At 29.2% G+C, this 22,865-nt stretch overlaps 2 protein-coding genes across 2 annotated transcripts in view; one reads left to right on the forward strand and one right to left on the reverse strand.

The window, feature by feature from the left end:
* The first annotated feature begins 712 nt into the window (after positions 1 to 712).
* LOC113790122 (uncharacterized) lies at positions 713 to 3,036 on the forward strand. Its single transcript, XM_027339743.2, has 2 exons — positions 713 to 1,487; positions 1,546 to 3,036. The coding sequence occupies exons 1-2, from the start codon at positions 883 to 885 to the stop codon at positions 2,885 to 2,887; spliced, it is 1,947 nt and encodes a 648-aa protein (XP_027195544.2). The 5' UTR covers positions 713 to 882; the 3' UTR covers positions 2,888 to 3,036.
* Positions 3,037 to 3,465: 429 nt separating this feature from the next.
* LOC113790121 (uncharacterized) overlaps positions 3,466 to 22,865 on the reverse strand; it is a 40,057-nt gene continuing 20,657 nt past the window's right edge. Inside the window, exons 2-6 of the mRNA XM_075820184.1 lie at positions 7,708 to 9,909; positions 5,292 to 6,188; positions 4,742 to 5,215; positions 4,504 to 4,686; positions 3,466 to 4,436 (exon numbers count right to left, since the gene is read on the reverse strand). Of these exons, the coding sequence (XP_075676299.1) occupies positions 3,882 to 4,436; positions 4,504 to 4,686; positions 4,742 to 5,215; positions 5,292 to 6,188; positions 7,708 to 9,909 (4,311 nt within the window). The 3' untranslated portion in view covers positions 3,466 to 3,881. The remainder of the gene's footprint in view (positions 4,437 to 4,503; positions 4,687 to 4,741; positions 5,216 to 5,291; positions 6,189 to 7,707; positions 9,910 to 22,865) is intronic.

The raw sequence follows: 22,865 nt of genomic DNA on the forward strand, positions 1-22,865 counted from the left end.
AGGTTAGATTAGGATTAGGAAACATGGTCTGAGCTATTTCCTATTGAGTCCGATGCCTGGTGACACTTTGGAACCAAAAACGATCGAAAATTATGATATCATTCGAGTATTTTCAAACTGGAATGGATACTTGTAGTAAATGATGGTAAGTTTTTGAATCCAATGATCGAAACTATCAACTAATATTCTTTTAAATTCAGGATCATCACTGAGAATGATGGGATTCAAATTTTCAATTTCATGAATCAGATTTGGACATTAAATCTTGGAACATGAATGGGATCGTTGGACATCGAATATTCAATTTGGGATCGATTTGGAACTGGACAAGAATGGATCAACGTGGGATGTTAAATATTAATGATTTTTTGGAATTTCAAATTTTTTAATTAACAATAAAATTAAAATTAAATTTTAATTTATGTGTAATTAAATTAATATGGGGAGGAGGGAGGAGAACCTGCAACAATCGGAGTGAGCGAAACTATCGATAGTCATTTCGATTAATCGTTGCATGAAATTGCTTGCAAACAAAATTGGAGAGTGTTCTTCAAAATTGGCAATTCTTGATTGCACACATTTTTGGAGAGTGTTCTTCAATTTTGCGGAGCTTACTTTTTTCTGTGTGATCCAGATTCGAAAAAAATGGTTCAGATTTTATCCTAAAGATGGCTGTCATAATGTTTAGATTTTTTTTGCTCATTTTTTTGTATTCTCCTCCCTTATCTCTTGAGCCATTGTTGTTGTTGTTGTTGTTGAAAATCAGCAGTTATCACTCTGGATCCATCCATCCAAAGTGATGAAGATCCACCGAAAAAAAATCCTAATTTTCGTTCTATAAATTCATTCGGATCAACAACACAATACAAAAAAAAAAAAAAAATGGCAAAAGTATTAATTTTCTTAGTGTTTTTGTTTGGAACCTTTTTGACTACAATAGCTTTCCAATCAAACAATCCATTCAATGATCTACCATTTCATACAACTACTTTGATTGATGATGGATCTTCCAATGATTTGTTCGAATTAGAACATTCATTATCAATGATGAATCATTCAAATTGCCAGGAAATTTGGTGTGAATCACAGCTAAATCCATATAATAATTATTATGGTGATATGGTTGGCTTTGGTGATGAGAAACGCGATACAGGATTTTGGTTAGAACCACCACCCGATGATATCCTATTCATACCACCGCCACCAATGCCTGCAGCATTGCAAGCATTTTTTAGCTCAATGGAAAATGAAACAATGCGTGAATTTATCATTGGCGAAGATCCGATTGAAGGTGTACGATGTAATTTTTGTAAATTATTTTCCGATTCCAAAGTATATCAAGATGATGATGGCATTAGTTCGATGTATCCTTCATCATCATCATCATCGAAAAGCAATGAAACATTCATCTCTTTATTCTATGCACTTATATTTTCATTAATATTTGTTATCCTTTGCATAATTTGCTTATTGATTAGATATAAAAAGTAAGTGAAAAATAGATAAGATAGTTTGTATATTGATATATTTGTTATTTAATGTTAGATTTAGAATTTTTTCTAATCATGCTTGCCCGGTATGGTCTTCATCAAATGGAGTGATTGGACATCATAAATCATCATCATCATCATCATCTACTTCACCATCGGATACATGTCTATCACCGGTTGTCAATGAAAAATCACCTCAATCAATTATAATGGATGCTTCATTAGCTTCATTAGGCAAAAAATCCACAATATCTACGACTGGAAAATACTGGAAACGTGTTCCGAATAATGTTTCTGGTAATATATTGTTCATGGAAGATCGTCGAGGATTGCGTTCTTTGGGTGGCTCTTCCACTGGAATATCTGACCATCCTTATAGTGATGCAGCAAGTTGTACTTCAAGTCCGGTTTACGCTGAATTAGATCCGGCTGTTGCTGGTTGTGCTGCCAATCAACCTATGATTAGCCCTCTGATACGTTCATCATTTGGAACCCCTACTTATGGAGTTGGAGGCTATTCATCATCAAATACCTACACTGAAGTACCAGAAGGAATCGTTCAACGCCATCGACATCATTTAGATCATGGACATTATGCATTGTCATCAAATTTACTTTCCGATTCTTCCACTTATGATAATGCAGCCTACTTATCAGCATCATCTCAACAATTCAATCAATCTGGTGGATATAACTCTCGATCATTACGACGCTTAGCAGCTCAACGTTCAGCTGCCATAAATGCTGCGGCAGCTTCCAATCAAATTTCAACACCATTATTATCCAATCAACAATATCCTCCATATCATCCTTCTGGTATTCACCATCGTCAAGGATTTTTTCCTACTGGTGGAAGACCAATGAAAAAAATACGAACCAATGGAGGGCAATCATCTGTCAACTATTATAAATATGGAAATACCGTTTCATCAAGACCCTCCATGATGAATCATTATGTTAGTAACAATCATGAGGCATCGATGCTGACCAATGAAACTGATCTGAGTAGCATCATTGGTCATAATGAAAACGATGTCAATTTATTCACTTCATTCATGCATAATTCAATTCCTAATTCCAATGGTTTAGAAATCATTGGACAACGAAAATCATCTGAATCATCATCACAATATAACGAAATGCCATTGATACCAGCTTCAACGACATTTGGTAGCCAAATGAATGCTTATCGCGGAACAATGTCTGAGACACATTCGAACAATGATCTCAATTCGGCTGCTTCATCATCAACTACATCTGGAGGAGGTGAACAACGTAATACTGGCGGTGGTACATCGACAAATTCAACAGGATCATCCGTAACCGGTTCATCATCGACATCGATAAAACGACCATTACCACCAGTACCAGGATCTGGTAACGGTATTCAGCTTTAATTTTTTTTTTTTGAATTTTATACTAAATTGAAATACTCATCATAATTTTGAAATGAATTGAAAAACTTTTGAGTTGGATATATATCATATAATCATATAAAATAGCTTCATTTTAATGAAAATAAAAATTAAATGATTTACACAAATAATTTGATTTAATAATAATAGAAAAAAATTATATGGATATATTTCATTTTTCTTTATGTAAAGCACAATACAAATCAAATAATAATAATAATAATAATGATAACATTATGAGAACGTAAAAATTCATTCATTGAAAAATTAAAATATAAAAAAAAATGTAATTTTATTCATGATTGTCAAGATTGTTTGAAAAATCATTCTTGTCATTAGTGCGAATGGATCAATGAATGAATTTCTTGAAATGATATTTATAAAAAAAACGAAAGAAAAATTATTATTATTAAACGTTTTTTTTTCATTCAAATATCTTCGTAACGAGATAACAGACATGAGAAATTGACAAGAATCACAATTTTCAAGAAAAAAATTGCTTAAAATATATGATCACTGAGAACAAGAAGAACAAATAAAAAGAAGAAAAAAATGGTGGGTTGTTGTGAGTTTGTTTTTATTATGTAAATGATGAAATCAAAGAGAAAAAAGTTCTGAAATGAGTTTAGAAAAATTCGTCATTTGACCAAATTAAAATAGAAGATTGTCCTGAACAGATTTACACATGAAATTTCATGACACGATTGATAGGCATATTTTTGAATTTGCCCAACTGATAATTGAGAATCTTGTATCAATTTAGATAATAATTATCAAAATTTTTTTATGCATAACAATATAAGTAAATTTTATATCTTCCTCTTATTTGGAGGTTTTATGAGAATAATGAGTGCGATTATGTGCGTGTATAATCATTTTGAGTAATATACTAAATAAATTTTCATCAATTTTTTTGAAAAAAATACAGGTAGATCATTGTGGTCATTGGTTACGTGGAAATAACAACATTCAAATTTCATTCATCATCAGAAAGAATCTTTGGTGAAGAATTTGTTTCCAAGTCTTTCATTTGATCAGACGATTGCAGCTGATCAGCAGCTATACAAGTTTCTTCTTTGATATATTTTTTTGGATTGCTTTGTTTTCGTTTCTTCGTACTATGGCCAGAACTAGTTGTATTTTCAGTCTCGATTGAAGATGCTGATGCTACACTTGCACAAGGAGAATTGGCTGACAATGACTCATCAAAATCATCATCGGATCGGAGACGCTTCAATGAACATTGATTCGTTTCCGATGATTGTGAATCATCATTATCATTGGTATTTTCGGTTTCAGAATAATAGTCGCTCATTTCATTTTGATTCGGTGTCAGTTGTTGATTATCATCATTGTTGATTGTGGAATTGGCCAAAAATGGAGTAACTTTTGCTTGTCCATCGGCCATTATTCTGATAATGTTTGCTGAAATCGATTCATTACATTCTTTACTATTCTTTATTTTGGTATCTGAACTATTTTGATTTGGTTGGCTAGATTCATTTTCAGATTTTTTATTTTTAAAATTATGCTATCAAAATTCGAAAAAAATCAAGAATTAGCATTGAATAAAAAAAATGAAAAATTTTGAAACTTACATTCGGTGTTCGTTTACGGTGGGCAATAAAATCTCGACGCATATGAATAGGTCGATCCCGATTATGAAGTTTATAATAAAGACCACAGGCATTACAAACAATTTCACCGCGAACATTTCGTCGCCATTCACTGGATTGTGTAACATGACAATTACTGCATTGAACATCGCGAGGTTTCGATTGCTACAAAGAATATGAATAAAAATAAATTGTGTCGATTAGAATTATTAAGACTAACCTTTCGTCCTGAATGAGGACTGCTTGTTGGATCGGAAGATTTTCGATGATTAGCACATCGACCGCAAAGATAATGAGATAATGATCCATATCGTTTCAATTGAGTCATACTGCCCAATGCACCACAATTAGCGCATTCATGTTGTGCATAATCGTTGGGAGATTTGCCACCATTCGGGGAGGAATTATCAACACCTTCACCATTTTTGTTACCAACATGATCGACATTTGGATCGCCATTCGATAGATTAGTTTGATTCAATAATCCATTTAAATTAAATGCTTGTAACATGGCTACTACAGCAGGATTACATAAACTAGATTGTAAACTTGAATCTAATGGAAACGATCCGGGTTGAAGAATAGCTGACATTAAAGCTGTTTGTGTTTGGGCAGCAACAGGATTGTTGGCATTTATTGCTGATAATTCCAATAATTGTTGAAACGGTGCTAACGCAGCAAGATTTTGATGATTCTGTTCATAGAAATAAAAAAAAAAAACATTTTTTTTGAAAAAACTACATTCAAATGAATATATTTAAACAACTTACATTATCACTATTATCATCATTGGAATGACCGTTGTTATTGTCTAAATGTGATGTCACATTTTTAGTTTGTTCATCACTAATTGTCAATTTTCGTTCATGAGTACCGTTATCATCATCATTATCATCATCGTCGTCGCTATTTTGTTCGGATTTAATATGAGGTTGAAATGGTTCAATAGGGGATGGATCATCACCATCATTATCATGTTGAGAATCATTATCATGATTATTATTAGTATGATCCGGAGTTGAATCGGATGAATTTTCCGATTTAATATCAGCTAAATTATATAATGATTTGATCATATTTTGTGCGCTTGATGTTTGTTTGGCCATCGAATTTATAACATTAGATGAATTACCGATAATTTTATTATGATTATTATTAACAATAGATGGCGAATGATTTTGAAAGGCACTTGGTTGTTTGTTGATCAAAGAAATCGGTTGATCAGATGAATGACTGTTTTTATTTAAATCATCATTGCCAGAGATCACAAAAACTTTAGGATTTTGTTGCATTTCCGTTGGCAATTTCGTCGGATTGAATTGATGAAGATTACCAACAAAATTATTCTGATGTTTAAGCATTGAAAAATGAGGATGATGATGACCATTGATGGTTTGATGAAAGGATGATGATTTTAACATTGATGTACCACCAACACTGCCGATAGTGATGCCGGAATTTTTATTACCAGTTTTTGAACTACCAGTCAATTTTGAATAACGATTCCGTGGATAAACAATATCTTTACGCATTTCAACTGGACGATTAACACCATAAAGTTTATAATAAAGGCCACAAGCATTACAGGCAACTTGTTTATTGGCTGTACGACGCCACATTGATGATGTTAACGTTCCACAATTTGAACATTGTTTTGGCTGTTGATTCTTCAATTTTGTTCCAACATTTTTTATAACATTTGTATTTCCGGTTGATTTTAATTTCGATATTGATGATGATGACCATGAACATGGTAACATGGATGAAGATTGATTTTCCATGAAAATTAAAAAAAAATAAAATATGGAAATCGATTAATTATCGTTCGAACAATGATAATAATGAAGAACAAAAATTTAATAAATTTCGAAACAAGAATCGAACGATGATGATCAAAAACGAAAAAAATTCGACAAGAATAAATTTTGATTATTCCAATCTAACGGCGCATTTAAAGCAACGGAATTAGAGAGAATCTATTGCACACACACACACACACACATGCATTCCAATGACAATCACACACAATTATATACAACAAATGAAGAATCGATCAAAGTTCTTGTTGCTTTTCGTTCATCATCATCATCATGATAGAGTGTTGGCAAATGATTTCAATTTTTCCATTGCCTCCCCCCATATAAAACAATTCAAACAAAAAAAAATCGAACTGCCTATCTATCTATTAGACACACATACATACAGAGAGAGAAAGAAAGAACTTGTATAGAGAAATGATCGAAGATACAGAGATCATTCAAGACGAATGAAACGAAAGAAATCAACCAACAAAATATACATAAAAGCAAGATATATACAGAACATTCTTTCAACCAAAAAAAAAAAAAAAAAAATTCGCTATTATCTGGCAAATAATATTATTATTGCTTTCCAACCAACAAACACTGATGGATAATATGTATGTATGTATGTTTGTGTTTATGGGTTTTTCGGGCTTTTGATGGAGCATTGAAAGATTTGTTGCCTTTTTTGTTTTGTTTTGTTTGGTTGCCTTCTATTGAATGTTGACGAACTAAAACCTAAAACAAAAATGCTAAAATGACGGCACCATTTATCCAAACGATGATATCTTGGTTGCAACAAGAAAAAAAACTACGAATTAGATGATGATGATGATGAAGAAATCAAAGAAATAAGCCTGGATTTTCATTTTGTTTACAATATACAGTTTTTTTCTTTTGCTTTCAATTTCAAATAATAACATCGATGCAACTTGTGCTATTTCACATTTTGTTTCTGTGTTTCTTATTATTTATATTAAAGCTCTAATCTCTTTGCTCAAAAATATTCATCTTTTTTTTTCTTTATATTCTGGTCTCTGTTATTTTTTTCTTGAATGATGATGATGATGAGTATGTGTTCTCATAAACTTTATCTATCTAATACCGCAAAACAAAACAAAAAAAATCAGGCTATTTTTAGGAACATAACGCGAGCGTTCATCAAAAAAAGTTGAAAAACTTTTTCCTATACGCCATATTTTTGATGGTTTCCAATAATCATAATAATCATAATCATAATTTCTGTTCCCCCCACTTTCTCTCTCCAGCTAGAATCATTAGAATGTGTCAAAAACTTCAATTCTTTTAAGTTTTTTTTTTTGTTGAGAAATTCAAATTCATTCTTCCTTCCATTCAAATCAATAAAATGTTTATGATTACTTACACTTCTTTTACGAGGCTGTTGAATACTGGCCGGTGGTCTATCTTCACCATTATATTTTTTATATAATCCACAAGCATTACAAAGATAATGTCCATTTCCGTTTGTTCGCCATTGACTTGTACTTTGTGTTCCACAATTTACACATTCACGTTCAAATTTAATAGCATCAATTTCAGATGCAGCAGCAGCAGCAAAAAATGCATTCGCTGAATTTGGTGATAATGGTCGAGTTAAATCTCTTGCTACTTGTTGATATTCGTTTATATCGACATTTCCGGTTTTTGTTAATGATACATTTGATAGATATGATGGTATCGCCATCTGTTGTTGGACACGTTGATTAATAAATGATGATTGTGGATCTATTTTTTCACGAACATATCGTTCGGTGGCAGCAGCAGCAGCCGTTTCAATAAATGTTTGATGATCACTATCGCCACTTTCACTTTCCAACATGGAATGATTTAATGATCCAGCAAGTAAGGCAGTGTTGAACATAGTGGTTAAATCAACACCTTGTGATTTATTCTGTGTATGATTCATTTGATTTGATTTATTGCCAGATGTAGGACTAGTTGTTGTTTCTGTTGTTGTTGTTGTTGTACCACTTGTTGTAGAATCAGATTTTCCACCAAGCATTAATGCTAATGTTGTGGCCATCATACCATTAGGTTTACGATATTTAATTACAAATGGTTGTGTTTTAATGCCAGTTCCGGATGTTGTTGTTGTTGATGATGATGGTGGTGATGAATTAGTTGATGTGGTCGATGATATTTTGGTGTTAACAGTCGATGATGATGATGAAATTGTTGTTATTGGCTGGCTCGAATTCACGGTTATAGTTGTTGATGATGATGATGATTGAGAATGAATAAGCGAATTTTGTGCTAATCTATTTATAAGTGATCTTTGTGTATGAGAATTATTGGCTACAATTGAAACACTTTGTTTGTTTTTATTATTATTTTCTAAATTAGGTACGATCGATATAACCGATGGTTTAGTTGTACCAGTTGTTGTTGTTGTTGCAGTTGATGAAACAGGAACTAATGCAAATTTTTTATTATTCAAATTTGATGCAGAAATTCCTAACGGAGCATTTGATGCCGGTTGATCGATGATTTTAACAACGCAACTAGACGATGATGAAGATGTTGATGATATGGATGTGGATGATGATGGTATGAATATCGACGACTGTGATTGGATCAAAGTTGAACCTTCTTCATTTGTCGTCGTCGTTGTTGTTGTTGCTGTCGAAGATTTAACTATATCATTGATCGTATTGTTCGACGAACTAGTAAACGTTGAAACACCATCAAAAACTGACGACGAAGATAATCGTTGAGTCAGTGAGTTTTTATTTGATTGTGGTTGTATTGGTTGATGATGATGATGATGATTGCCACTAGTAGTTGTCGAAGAAGTAGAGGAGGATTGAGATATTGATAACAAGGATCGATTACAATGATGATTATTATTTTGATTATTACATTGAATGATGGCACTATTAGTGGACGATAACGAATTTGTTGTCACTGTTGTTGTTGTTGTTGGTACTGTTTTCAATACAGTCACAGATGGACTCGATTTAGATAATAATAAATTTTCATTTTCATTTGAATTTTTATTTTTAATAACAATCGATGATGGTGTTATTACCTGAATATTTGTTGATTTTGAACGAAATTCTTCAAATGGATTACGTTGATTATTAATCACTTTTTCTTGTTGTTGTTGTTCATATGTTGGATTATTTTGTTTTTTTTCACAATGTTGTTCACCGATAACAATTTCGGCAACACATTTTTGTTTAATTCTTGTTTCTTCAGCTAAACGATTTTCTTCTTCTTCAGTCAGAATACATTCTGGATTAATTAGATTTAATAATTTATCTAATTCATCATCATTAACATTATCTAAATCATTATTATCATCATCATTTTGTTGATCGGCAACATCATCAAGAAATGAATAATTATTTGTATAATCTAATTCAGGATGTGTACCACAACCAATTGGAAAATTATCAATTAAATTATTATCATATGATGCTGAATATAATAATTGTATATCATTTTCACTTTGTTGTTGTTGTTGTCGATTATCCTTTATAATTTCTAAATTATTAAATTCTTTACCATTGATTATTGAATCGCTGTTGTTGTTGTTGTTTTGGTTACTTGTTGAATCACATTTCTATCATTTTTTTCAAAAAAAAAGAAAAGAAAAAACAAATTGAAAAGATTATTATTATTAGACCGAAAAATCAAAAATCAAAAATCAATAATGTAAATACAAAAAACAGACAAAAAAAATATCATCATTATCAATCAAAAGTCAAAAACACACACACACAAAAGACAATTTTATTATCAAACTAAATCTACAATCCAAAATAAAGGAAAAAAAAGATATTAACAACAACAACAACAAAAACAAGACAAAACGAGATAAGCATTTAAAGAAAAAAAAAGCAAAAGTAATATATATTAGTTTATCATTACTTTAGTTCAGATTAATATCACACTAGTGATCTAATCGGATCATTTTTCACATATCATTTTTTGTTGTTGTTGTTGAAAAAAATACATGCATATAACAGATATAGAGAGAGAGACAGATAAAGAGCAAAAAAAGAATGGAAAAATTTTTATTCACCAAGTTATCTAACTAACTGCTTTTTTTGTTTTTGTTTTGTTTTGGAAATCCTATCTATATTGAGATGAAAAATAGCAGAAAGAAAAAGAATTTTGTCTTTTTTTTCTAGCTTATCATCATCATCATCAATGAGATCAATACAAATACGGAATTATTGTTGTTTATTTTTTTTCTTGAAGAAATCAGTAGTATATCATCATCATCAATGACATAAGCAATGGAAAAAAATAAGCAAACTTTGATCATCAAAAGCAGAAAAAATCAATTTGAATTAGATCAAAAAAAATGAAATACGAAAAAAGATTTGGTGGGTAGTCAAGTGGGTGGCAATGTTGTTGTTGTTGATTATTCCACCCGAACAATCTGTCCATCATCATCATCATCATCATATCAAATTCAATCTTGAATTTGCCATACAGACAACAACCAAAACAACAGCAGAAATATAATTAAAAAAAAAAATCAATTTCCGATTCGAATTGATAATTTTTGAAAAATATGGCCATCCAAATCAAATCAAAATCAAAACGAAAGATTGATAAAGTCATCATCATCACCACCACCACCACTCCCCAAAAATGTATCGATCAATCGATCGATCGATTGATATCATCATCAGCATCGATTGATCGATCGATCGAGTATATCTTATATATATGCGATTATAATCACACAAAGTCCGATAACCACAAAAAAAAAAAATATACCGACAATAAAGCAGAAAGCAGAAAAAAAATACATTTCATTAATTATCAAATTGGATGATCACATACACACACACACTTGAAGATACGAATATTTCATCTATTCATTTTTCTTTTTAACATTTCATCAAAAATCATCATTGATGATTTGTCGTCCATTAAAAAAAGAAGAAGGCCAAAGTTCTGGTCTTGTTGTTACCAAGCTTATTTCGTTATTATTTTTTTCCCTACTACTATTACTCTTTGCTATAGTCGATTTGATTATCTATCGCATTTCAATTTATTCATTGATTGATTTTTTTTTCAATAAATTCAAACTGTTTTGTTTTAAAAAAAGTAAGATATATCTCTATAAAAAGATTAAGAAGTTGATTTTATGATGCCTGGCTAAAAAAAGTTGTTGAGAAAAAAAAATCATATCTATAAAGATCTGTGTTTCGAAAATTTTGATTTGAACTATCGCATAACAACAGCAGCAGCAGCAACAAACAAACAACAATCAAGTGAATTTGTATGAAGACAGGTCATTGGTAATGTGTGTTTGTGTGTGTAAGTGAAAGAAAACGGAGACCTAACCGATAAGATTATCATTTTGTTTTGTTTTTTTACTGTTGTTGTCATTGCCGATGATGATGATGTCGATGATGCACAAGTATTGAATATGAATCGGGTAAAATAACAGAGATTGATCAATCTTCAAATCAAGCCAAAAGATTGGCCTTTGAATTACATCATTTCATTATAATAGTAGAAACCAAACAAAAAAAAAAATTTGATATTTATAGAAACAACAACGAAAACAAAATCAAAAATTATGATAACGTTTTTTCGTTTGTTTTATCTCATCACTATATTTTGTACGATATACGAACCTAGAAAATCGAAAATCTTTCGAAATTTTTCTATCAGACACATAAACTATGTGATTGGCAAAAGAAAAAAATAACGTTAAACACATTTGGTGAAAAAAAATTCACTACAAACAAAAAAAAAAATAAATTAAAGAACCAAGAAGAAGAATTTACGAAAAAAGAAAATACAAATTTTGTTTTGACGTTAATAATATAATGATCATCAAAGTAAAAACATAAAAAACTTGAATTAAAAACTAATTTTTTTTTTGAAATGATAGATCATTATCTATGTATTATATCTATAAATAATATTGTTAAATACAATCAGAGAGGGAGAGAGAGAGAAAAAGAATATTAAAAAAAAAGAATCTACAATGGATAAATATAGAAAATAAGCATCTTTATAAATATGGAATATTCTTCTTTCGTCTTTCTATTATCATCATTCATCTCTTACACAGATATTTGTCCTTTATTCTTACAACCAAAAAAAAAAAACATCATCAACGATAATCAGTTTAAAGAGAATTAATGAATGAATGGAATAGGAATTGAACTAGAAACAAAAAAACAAACAAAATTCCATCATAGAATATATCATCATGTTGTTAATTTTTTTTTCCGACATATTTAATAATGAAAAAATGTATTTTTTCATTTTATTCTCTTTACTGATGAAAAGACGACTTTTTTTTAAATAAAAAAACCCAAAGATATAAACTACGTACACATAAAATAGATTATGCATATATAAATATACGGGACTTGGCAACAAGATTAGATAGATTTTTTGTTTTTCGCTTGGTTTTTTTTCTTTCTCTCTCTCCTAATTTTTGTTCTTCTTGGTTTCAATGATCATTTTCCTTTTTCGATTATTATCAGTCCACATCACAAACATACACACATGGAGAAAGCAACAGTAAAAAAGATTTAGAGGAAAAAAATGCCTAAACTTTTTTGGCAGTTATCAGAAACCACCAAACCAAATCAACAAAATACAGAGAAGGAGAAAAAAAACCAGAAAACCAGAACATTAACCAGAGAAAAAAAAGATAACAGGCTAAAGATCAAAATAATAATAAAAAACAACAACAAGATGATGGATTCAATTTATGAGAAATTTCCTGTTTTTTGGTTTGACAATTGAAGAGTGTGTGTGTGTGTGTACAAATGATATTCAGCATGGTCCATACTTAATCTTTCTCTAGTTCTTGTTTTTCCTATTGCTACTTTTCGATTTCGATAACTTTCAAAAACTGATAAATTTTCATTTTTATTGGTTGCCTGATTATTGATCAGCTTTCCAAAAAATGTACATCATCATAATCAACAAGAATTATCTTTTTTTTTTTTTTTTGGTTTTGGTTTTCCATAATATAAACTGAGTTTAAGAACAGCAAAGATATATCAGGCAAAAAAAAGAGGAAAATGAAGAAAAAGACATTATGGACAAGACGTGATAATTTGTCAGATCATTTAATCAAAAAGAAGAAAGAAAGAAAAAATTCAAACGACACTGGTTGATTGGTTGGTTGATATTAATAGAAATTTTCTTTTCAAACAAAAAAAAAAAATGATTTAAATCTTGGATTTTTTCAATGCACACTGGAAACCAGAAAAAAATGGCAAAGATAAAACCAAAAAAAATCATCAAATCAGTGAAGAAGAAGCAAGAAAAAGGCCAAAATGATTTTATTTAGGTGATAAACATACACAAATCGATAATGATTAAGAGATGTGATTGAACTGATATATTCACAATATATATTTGATTGAAAAATGTAAATGAAAAACTAAAAAATTATCGATTCAAAATATCAAATTTTTTTGGTTGCTGGTCTGGTCGTTCGATAAGAAATTAATGTACAATATCAAGATGGAATTATGGAAAATGAAAAGTTTGATTGACAAATTTTCATTTTTCAAAAATAAACAAAGATCGATAGCCTTATTGAGCAACAGGAAAAAAAACAAAATAACGTAGCGAAAACAAAAAAAAATGTAAAGTCAATGAATTTTTGGTGAGAAAAAAGACTGGATTCAAAAAGTAGCGAATAATTTTCATTTGAATTTGGCTACATGATGCGCTAACAAGATTTTTTCTTTTCTTTTTTTTCAAACTGTCAGCATACCCATACTGTGTGTGTTTGTGTGATGTATCCATGTGAGAATGAATGAATAACGAAAGAAAACAAACAAACCAACTTCTTGAGATTCTACCTTATTTTTTTCCCTGACAGAATCCTGTTTGATTGTTGCTTCAATACAATTCGATCATCACATCCAAAAAAAAAAAACATATTTCAAAAGAAGAAAGAAAAATTATAATTAAATGATGATGATGATGACATACGGACTTACTTACTAATGAATATAATTTATAATTAGGATAATTATACTGCTGCTATAAATGATAATTGACATTATCAACATTTTGGCGCTTCAATATTAAATTCTTTCATTCAAAATACATACATACACACAATCATCATCATCATCATCATCAAACCACATGTTCACATTAATAATTCAATTAAAAGGATAGCAGAGAGAGAGAAAGAAAGAAAGTATATTTTCAACAAAAAAAAAAATCCATTGAAACAAACCAGTAAAAATGCCGGCAACTAATTTTTTTTTTCTTTTCTTAAATGGTGTCAACGCGCCCTACACCAACAACAACAACAGGGAAGATTTTTTTTGTATCATAATCAAAAGAAAATCAGGCAACAACAACAACAACAACAAAGTGCCAAACCAAAACTAATATAAAGATACGGATATTATCCCAATACACACACACAACACACACATAGCAAACATAACCATCATCATCATAATCATAACCGTCAAACATTTTTGTCGTTGTTGTCGTCGAATGCTTCTTAAATAAACAACCAGAAAACGCTAGACACGCACCAAACATAATCCATCCATCCATCCTTATTTATTTAATAATAATAATACAGACGACGACGACAAAAAAAAACCCTAAACTAAACAGAAATAGACAAGAGAAAAAACATATGTGTGTGTGTGTGTGTGTGTATGGCGTCATCAAAAAATTGTATCCACCAAACACAATCAAACCGTAGAAGAAAAAAAAACTAACAAACACCATATTCTTGAGGATAAACAAATCCGTAATATTTTGGTGGATAAATGAATGAATGAAAGTAGCGTTTTTTTTTGTAAAATTCATTCAGTTTATAATGGTGATGATAAAATCAATGGGCGCCGGCGCCTAATGTTTTTTTTTAAATGGAAAAATAAATTGAAAATTACGCGCCAAACAATTCATTTCTTTTTTTTCTTTGGGGGCAGAAATCAATCATAAAATTTTCATTTAAATAAATTTAGATAACAAGAAAAGAAAAACAAATGAAAATGAAATTTCGAAATAGTCGATGCTAATGATAATGATGTATATAGACTTTTCGCACGCAAAACAACACGGAACAATCACAGAAAACTTGAACTAGAAAACCAAATACAGACACAATATATTTAAAAAGAAAGAAAGAAAGTAAAAAAGAAAAAAAAATATTACATTTAAAATGGGCATAACAAAAGTTCCAGCAATAGAAAACCACAAGAGAAATCCTGAATCATCATCATGGACAATCATTATCTTTTTTTTTGTACGACCATATTTGTATCTTTACACACTTACATAGCGAAACAAAAAAAAACATTAACAACGAAAACAATGACCATGAAAATATCATCTCAATACACAATGAATGAATGAATGAATCAGACTTTGGAACATCTATGTAGAAGAAATGTTTTTTCTTCTTTCTCACTCATTCAATATTATTTCTCTAAATCCACATTCAATTTCAATTCATCGAAAAAAAAAGATTAAAAACAATTGAAACACACACACACACATTCAAACATTTGATGGATCAAATCTAATCAAGGTTTTCAAAATGTTTCGTTTCTTGTTTTATCCAAAACGAAAAACGAAAAAGAAATCAAATCAAACACACATCATATAAAGATGTATAAATATAAATTACATAAAGTGAAACGACAAACAAACATTAAGTGGAAATAGCCAGCAATGAAGAAAAATATGAAATTTCTGTTTCGAAAAACACTATCAATCTATTTTTTTTTGTTCGCGATAATAATCAACCTGTTGATCATCATCATTAGTCAGTTAGTTATGAATGGATTGTCTATCTATCTCACACAGACAAAAACTGTCGATCTCAATCTAGCAAACAAACAGGAGAAAAAAAATCCAATGACATTATAATCGTAAATCAAATTGGACAATTTTGATTTCTTGTTAGTAGCCAAACAAATGACAATGAAACAAATCATTTATTATTTCACTTTGTCGATAATCGATATGGACGGAAAAACAAAAACAAAAAAAAAATTTGCCATTGAAAAAAATCTGTATCAACCCGATAGGTAAACAGAAACAGAAAAACCGAAAAAAAATCGATCATTCATCCAAACACATACAAGGAAAAGATTTCGACAAAACAAAACAATCATGATGATCATAAATAAACAAACAAACAAAGATAATGAATAAATTATTACCTTTTCAACATCGACATTTTCATTATTTCAAACAAAAACAACAACAACATAATTATCACAAATTATTTATTTATTTATGCATTTGATCAATCAATCAATCAATCAATAAAAGATCAATCAATTTTATTGACAAAATAGATATTTCAGTTACCACACACACACACACCGTAAACAAAACAATACAAAAACAAAACAAACAAAAATTCAATCAATCAATCAATCAATTATTGATCAATAAAGATGATAACAAGTGTAACAAGTGTAAATTATTGAAAAACAGAAAAACAAATATGAAAAAATCACGCAATCAGGTAACAGAATTTCATAAATTATGATCATCAAAGTCACCGTCGTTGTTGTTGTTGTTCAGTTGTGTCTCATCTCATCAAGTGAATCAAAATAAATAAAAAAAAGTTTGAAACAGAAACAAAAAGCCGAAATGGAGAAATAAGAAATAGATTCTATACAAAAAAAACCGAGCAAATCTAATCTAAACCATCAAGGTAAAAAAAAATATGTATATGGAAAAATCGTATCAAACAAATGAAAAAAAGACAGTTTTTTTTTGTCGCTTAAAAATCAAAATCATCATCATTGAATCAGTGAAATGAATTAATCAAAGTTTTTCAACGAAAAACAAACGAAAATCACTGGTATCAAATTCAAATCAAATGAAAAACAATGATTATCGGATCAACAGGTTAATTAGTGGATTGGTCAAGAAGCAGGAAAAGCAGAAACTTCACACTTTTCCTTTTCTGAATTTTCTGATTTTTCAAATCGGATTCAAACCAAATCTGATTAAAATCTTTTTTGGATAACGATCGAAAAGGAACAAAAATATCAGTATGATGCACACACACAGAGAGAGTTTTCATCATGATGATATCGATCAAAACCGAAAAAAACAAAGACAAAACAAAAAAAAACAATCAGATGCCTCGCCTTGTTTAGTAAAAATTTGTTTGTTGTTAAAAAAAATGTTATCAAGATAACCTATGGTAACCTTTCATCTTCATCACGAGAAACAAAAAAAAAAACAAAATTATGAAAAAATAAAGGTGTGCAGCATATCATCATACAAAACATAATTGTCATATCGAAAAGAATGAGAATGAATGAATGAATGAATGAAAACGATATCGATATATATGGTCCAAATACGAAAACAAAAGGAACTGACAGAAACAAAAAAAAACAAAATGATAGATAATGATTGAAATCTAGATAACCAAACATCTCAATCATCATTCATTCATCAAACAATTTGCAATCATCATACATACACATATACCAAACAGTGACAAACATGAAAATTCTCACTCACTCACTTGTTGCCCATAAAGATTGCATAAATGCATTAAAGATCAAGATATTTCTGGTCAATTAATTGCCTGCAAAAAACGAGGATGATGATATGATACGATATGGTTGATATGATAATATATGACCATCATCATCATCATCATCATCATTAAGTATTAACGCACACACACACATACAGGTAATGTGAATAAAAATCTAAATGAATAATCTGAATTTATGTGTGTGTGTGACATCGATCAATTTCAACACTAATTGTCGGTGTTTGAGAGAGGGAGAGAGGAAAAAACTTTTCAATTAACCATTTACCGAATCTATCTATCATTTAAATTTTCTTTCATTTTTTTTGATTTCAAACAAAAATTAATCAAAATTATCATGATTGTTTTGTATACCTGATCCAATCTAGTGAAACTAACTAACTAAGTGGAAATAGCCCAAAAAGAAAAAAAAAATAGACGATGAATAAATAGAATGGAACGAATCTTGGTATTTTTTGTTTAATTTTTTAGTTTTCTCAGCCATCATTTTTTAGTTTAATGGATGATAATCATCGTCATCATCGAGAAAACAAAATGAAGGCCATAAACAAGACAAAACAAACGAATAATAAAAGGATGTTGTTGTGGAGGAGGATATTCGGATCAAATATTTGTTTCCAATTGTTATTTTCATCATCTTGATGATGAAATATTTTTTTTCAGAAACTTTCTCTCGTTGTCTCTAAATCCATATTTATAAATCAAGAAAACATCGAGAAAAAAAGAAGCTTCTCAGCTTCTTAATCAGATTTAAATATTTTAAGAAAAATGAAAAAAATTCAGCATAGCACACAATGGATTCATTTTTTTCTTCTTCTTCTTGCTTTGGAAACAAATCAAAAGATCAAAAAAAAAACAAGACAAAACAAGGCTAAAAAATCACTGAATAAGTGAAATTTAAAAAAAAAAAACAGTGGGGGAAATGAGCATAGTTGAAGCAAAAAAACTTTGAAATCATAAACAATACAGTACTGACTATTGTAATGAATGAATTCCTAAAACAAAAAACTAAAATCATCATTATCATTATCAACATCATCATCATCATCATCAGGAAAAAAAAAGATTTAAATCTAAAACTAGACCAAACACACGCGTACATTAGGCAAGTGAAACGCGTACGAATTGTTAAATTTTGAAAAGAAAACAAGAAAAAATTCCAATTCAAAAAATAGTTAAAGATAATTTGAATACGATAAATTGACCAAAACGTTTCTTGTTGTTGTTGTTTCAATCAATATATGATGACCATGAGATGCAAAAATGAATGGAAAAAAAACAATGGATTTCAACTAATGATTTGAATGTAATCTGTGTTTGATCGCGATGTAAAAGCTAGTGAAAGTGTGTGAGAGAGAAACAAATTCAACAGTTATTTTTGATTTTTGATCCATAAATCGAAAATGATGATAATTTTTATAAAATGTAAAGCAAAGTAAACTAGAGAGAAAGAGAAAGTGATAAATGAAACGATCCCAAATAACAAAAAAAAAAAAGATCATATCGTTCTATTGAAATGAAATGAAACGAAAAAGAAAAAAACAAAATTGGGCGACGGCATAATCATTTTATATCGATCATCATACATACATTAGACAATTCAATTGTGTGTGTATATGGTGTGTGTTTGATAGATTCAATTCAATGATGATAATCTTTGACTAATGATCCTAAGATGATAATAATATGACAATTGATCAGTAGTAGTAGTAGATTGAAAAATAAATCATCAAAAAAATGAATGAAACCAACGAAACGAACGAGAAAAAATAGATCCTGATTTCGACAAACAAACAATAAATTTGGCTTATTGATTGGTTTCGACAAAAAGAATTTGACAAATTTTTCTTTTCCTAATCTTACATATATAGATTATATACGAAAAACAAGGAAAAACAAGACAAATTGATCGATTTGTTTGTTTTTAGCGAAAAAAAATTGATGAAATATAAAAATCAATAAATGAAAAAGCAAAGTGATAATCAATAATAATTTAGAAAAATACCTATTTATTTTTTTTAATGATCCTGGATTCAACAATCGTTATTGGACATTATCGTTATTTGTTTTGTTTTTCTTTCGAAGAAATATCAAACATTCATCATTGTTAACACAAGTCTTTCACAACAACACGAACAACACGATGAAAATCCCATACGCCCATTCTTTATTCATGTAAAAAAGAGTTGTACGAGAAAACTTTGAATTTCTTTCAATCTTTCAAAACAAACAAAATCGTTAAGAATTTAGATCAAACTTTATTATCAAACGAATGAATTCATTCATTCATTCATTCAATCATTGATTACATCTATCTTGAATAAACGGACGTGGTATTTTTTTGTCAAATAAAATATGAAATATTTTTGAAAACTCTCACAAACAAACAAACAAACATAGTAAAGTAAAGTAGATTTTGTCTATTTTTTTTATGAATCTATTTAGGAAATACAATAATAAAAAAATTCAACAATATTTTTTTGGCTCCAAAAATATAAATATAGAAGAAAAAAAAAGACAAAACATTGTCCTTGGACTGTCATATTCAATCAATCATCATTGTTTAGCTAGTTTTTTTTCAGTTCACAAAGTTGATGTCATGTTGATGTGTTCAAGAAAAACAAACGAAAAACGAAAGAAAAAAGTTATTCAATAGGTTTGGGCAAACAAAAAAATTTATTCATCCAGAATTTCGATTATGATTATGATGCGAAAAAAACAATGTCTATGGAAATTCATTGATGGATTTAAATGAATTTTCAAACATCAATGGATTTGGATCAATTTTTTGTTTGTTGTTGTTGCATTTGTTTCAACATGAAAATCCTAAAAATGATAATAATCATAACCGAAGGTTACCATCAATCGATTGATCGATCCAACAAAACAAAACAAAACAGAAAAATGATGGACATTTAAAGATCTTAAACAAAGTGAATGGAATGAGAGAAAAAAATTATGATCGATTTGTGATTTGATCGACAATGAGAAAAATTAAATGTTTCTGTTGATGATGATGATGATGATAATGATGATGAAATACCATAAATTCAAATCAAAAAAGAAAAGAAAGAAAGACCTCGAAATTATCTTCATGAAGATTATCATATCGATCAATATTTGATTGATGTGATGGACAAAATAAATTTGAATAAATGAATTGAAATGGATAACCAAAAACAAAACAAAAACAAAAAACATCGATAAAACCAAAAAACTGACAACCATCATAAATTGAATGAAAACAATCATAATCATCATAGACGATCATTATCAACTGGATTCATCATTATCATCAACAATTTTTTCTTCTAACCAGGATTCAACAGAAAAAACTTTAACCACATTTTTTTCAAATGTATTTCGAACAGGATTCAACAGAAAAAACAAAAATCCATAATAAAAAGTCGAAGAATGATGAAAAATGATAAAATTACATTCGAGTTATTACCGAAAACAAGCGAAAAAAATCTTAAAAAATTACAAAATTTTTCAATTATAAAAAATGGCCAACAAAATTCTGGTTATTTCGCTGGTTTTTTTTATTCATTTTTTTCCCCATTTGAAATGAAATAAAAATTAAAATGAAAAAAAACAAAGATATAGATAGATTTCTGGTCTTGTGCCACACACCAAGAGTTTTTCATTTTATATCATCATCATCATTAAACATCACGAAAATGACACGCGTACATTTGGATCTCTTTTTTTAAAAATGATGATGAACAAAATTCTTATTAACAAACGTCAACAATTTTTTGTTGTTGTTGTTGTTGTTGTCATTCATTAACATTCGTTTAACGACAAAGAATAAATAGAAAAATAAAGGGAAAAAAAATCATTAAAACATTTTCATCTGACTGTCATCAGACAGCTATATTGAAAAACAAACAAACAAAAATCAAGAAGCCAGGCAAAAAACAAACAAAATCATATCCGTGACAATCGTAAAAATCAATTCGATTCATCATATATAAAATGATGATTTTTTCATTAGTGAAAGTTGATGATCATCATCATCATCAACATCAGGATTCAATGAATAAGGATTTTTGGGCATTACTAAACTCGAAATATGATGATGAAAACACATAAAGAAATGCACAAAACAACGAAAATATTTTGAACTTGATCTGGATGATTATATCTTTGGTTATGGAAAAAAAATCCAATGGATAATCATCATAATTCACAAAAATCAAGTTTGTGCATTGTTTTCATTGTTTTAAGATTTGATTCGATTTTTTTATTATTATCATTATTATTATGAAAACTAAAATAAAATCATTTCAAATTAAAATGGTATATCATCATCATCATTATCATCTCTTCAACATTGTACAAATTATCATTATAATAATAATAAAAACCTTGAAATAAAAAAGATCGCCCAAGAAGATCGCGCAATCCATTCACAATCCATTCATCATTCAACCATTTCAAACCATTCAATCTATCCATCCATCCAAAATGATAATAAATCCAGGATCACATTATAATTTCCTTTCATCATCATCATCATCATCATCATCATCTTCATCACAAAAGAAAAACGAAAAAAAAACAAAACAAAAAAACAATCAACAAGTTCAAGTTTCACTTTCTGTTTTCAATCAGGTATTAATGGATTCAAATTGAATTAATTTGCTTGCTTCAAGATTGATTTTCTTTTCAATTCGTTCTGATGGAAATTTTTATTCATTAACAATCATCATAATCATGATGATCAGAGTACAGGCGATGCACACAATCAACTTGTCTAATTAATTTATCATAATCTGGATGGATATTATGTGATTGATTAATTGATTAATTTCAATCACTCACACATATAACAGCCGAAAATCAATAATTATTATAATCGATAATTATCAATCGAAAATGAGAGAAAAGTAAAAAAAACTAAATTTCCTACAATCAAAAAAATCAACAAACATTCCATAAATACAATTATAAATAGTTTGATGTGGGCTTATTATTCAAAAAAAAAAAAAAAAAAATATTCAAATTTG

The sequence above is a fragment of the Dermatophagoides pteronyssinus genome, unplaced genomic scaffold, assembly GCF_027571235.1.
Source record: "Dermatophagoides pteronyssinus isolate colony J.1.1.1.1 unplaced genomic scaffold, Derpt_VIB-CSIC_2022.12 sq0006, whole genome shotgun sequence".
Taxonomy (NCBI): domain Eukaryota; kingdom Metazoa; phylum Arthropoda; class Arachnida; order Sarcoptiformes; family Pyroglyphidae; genus Dermatophagoides; species Dermatophagoides pteronyssinus.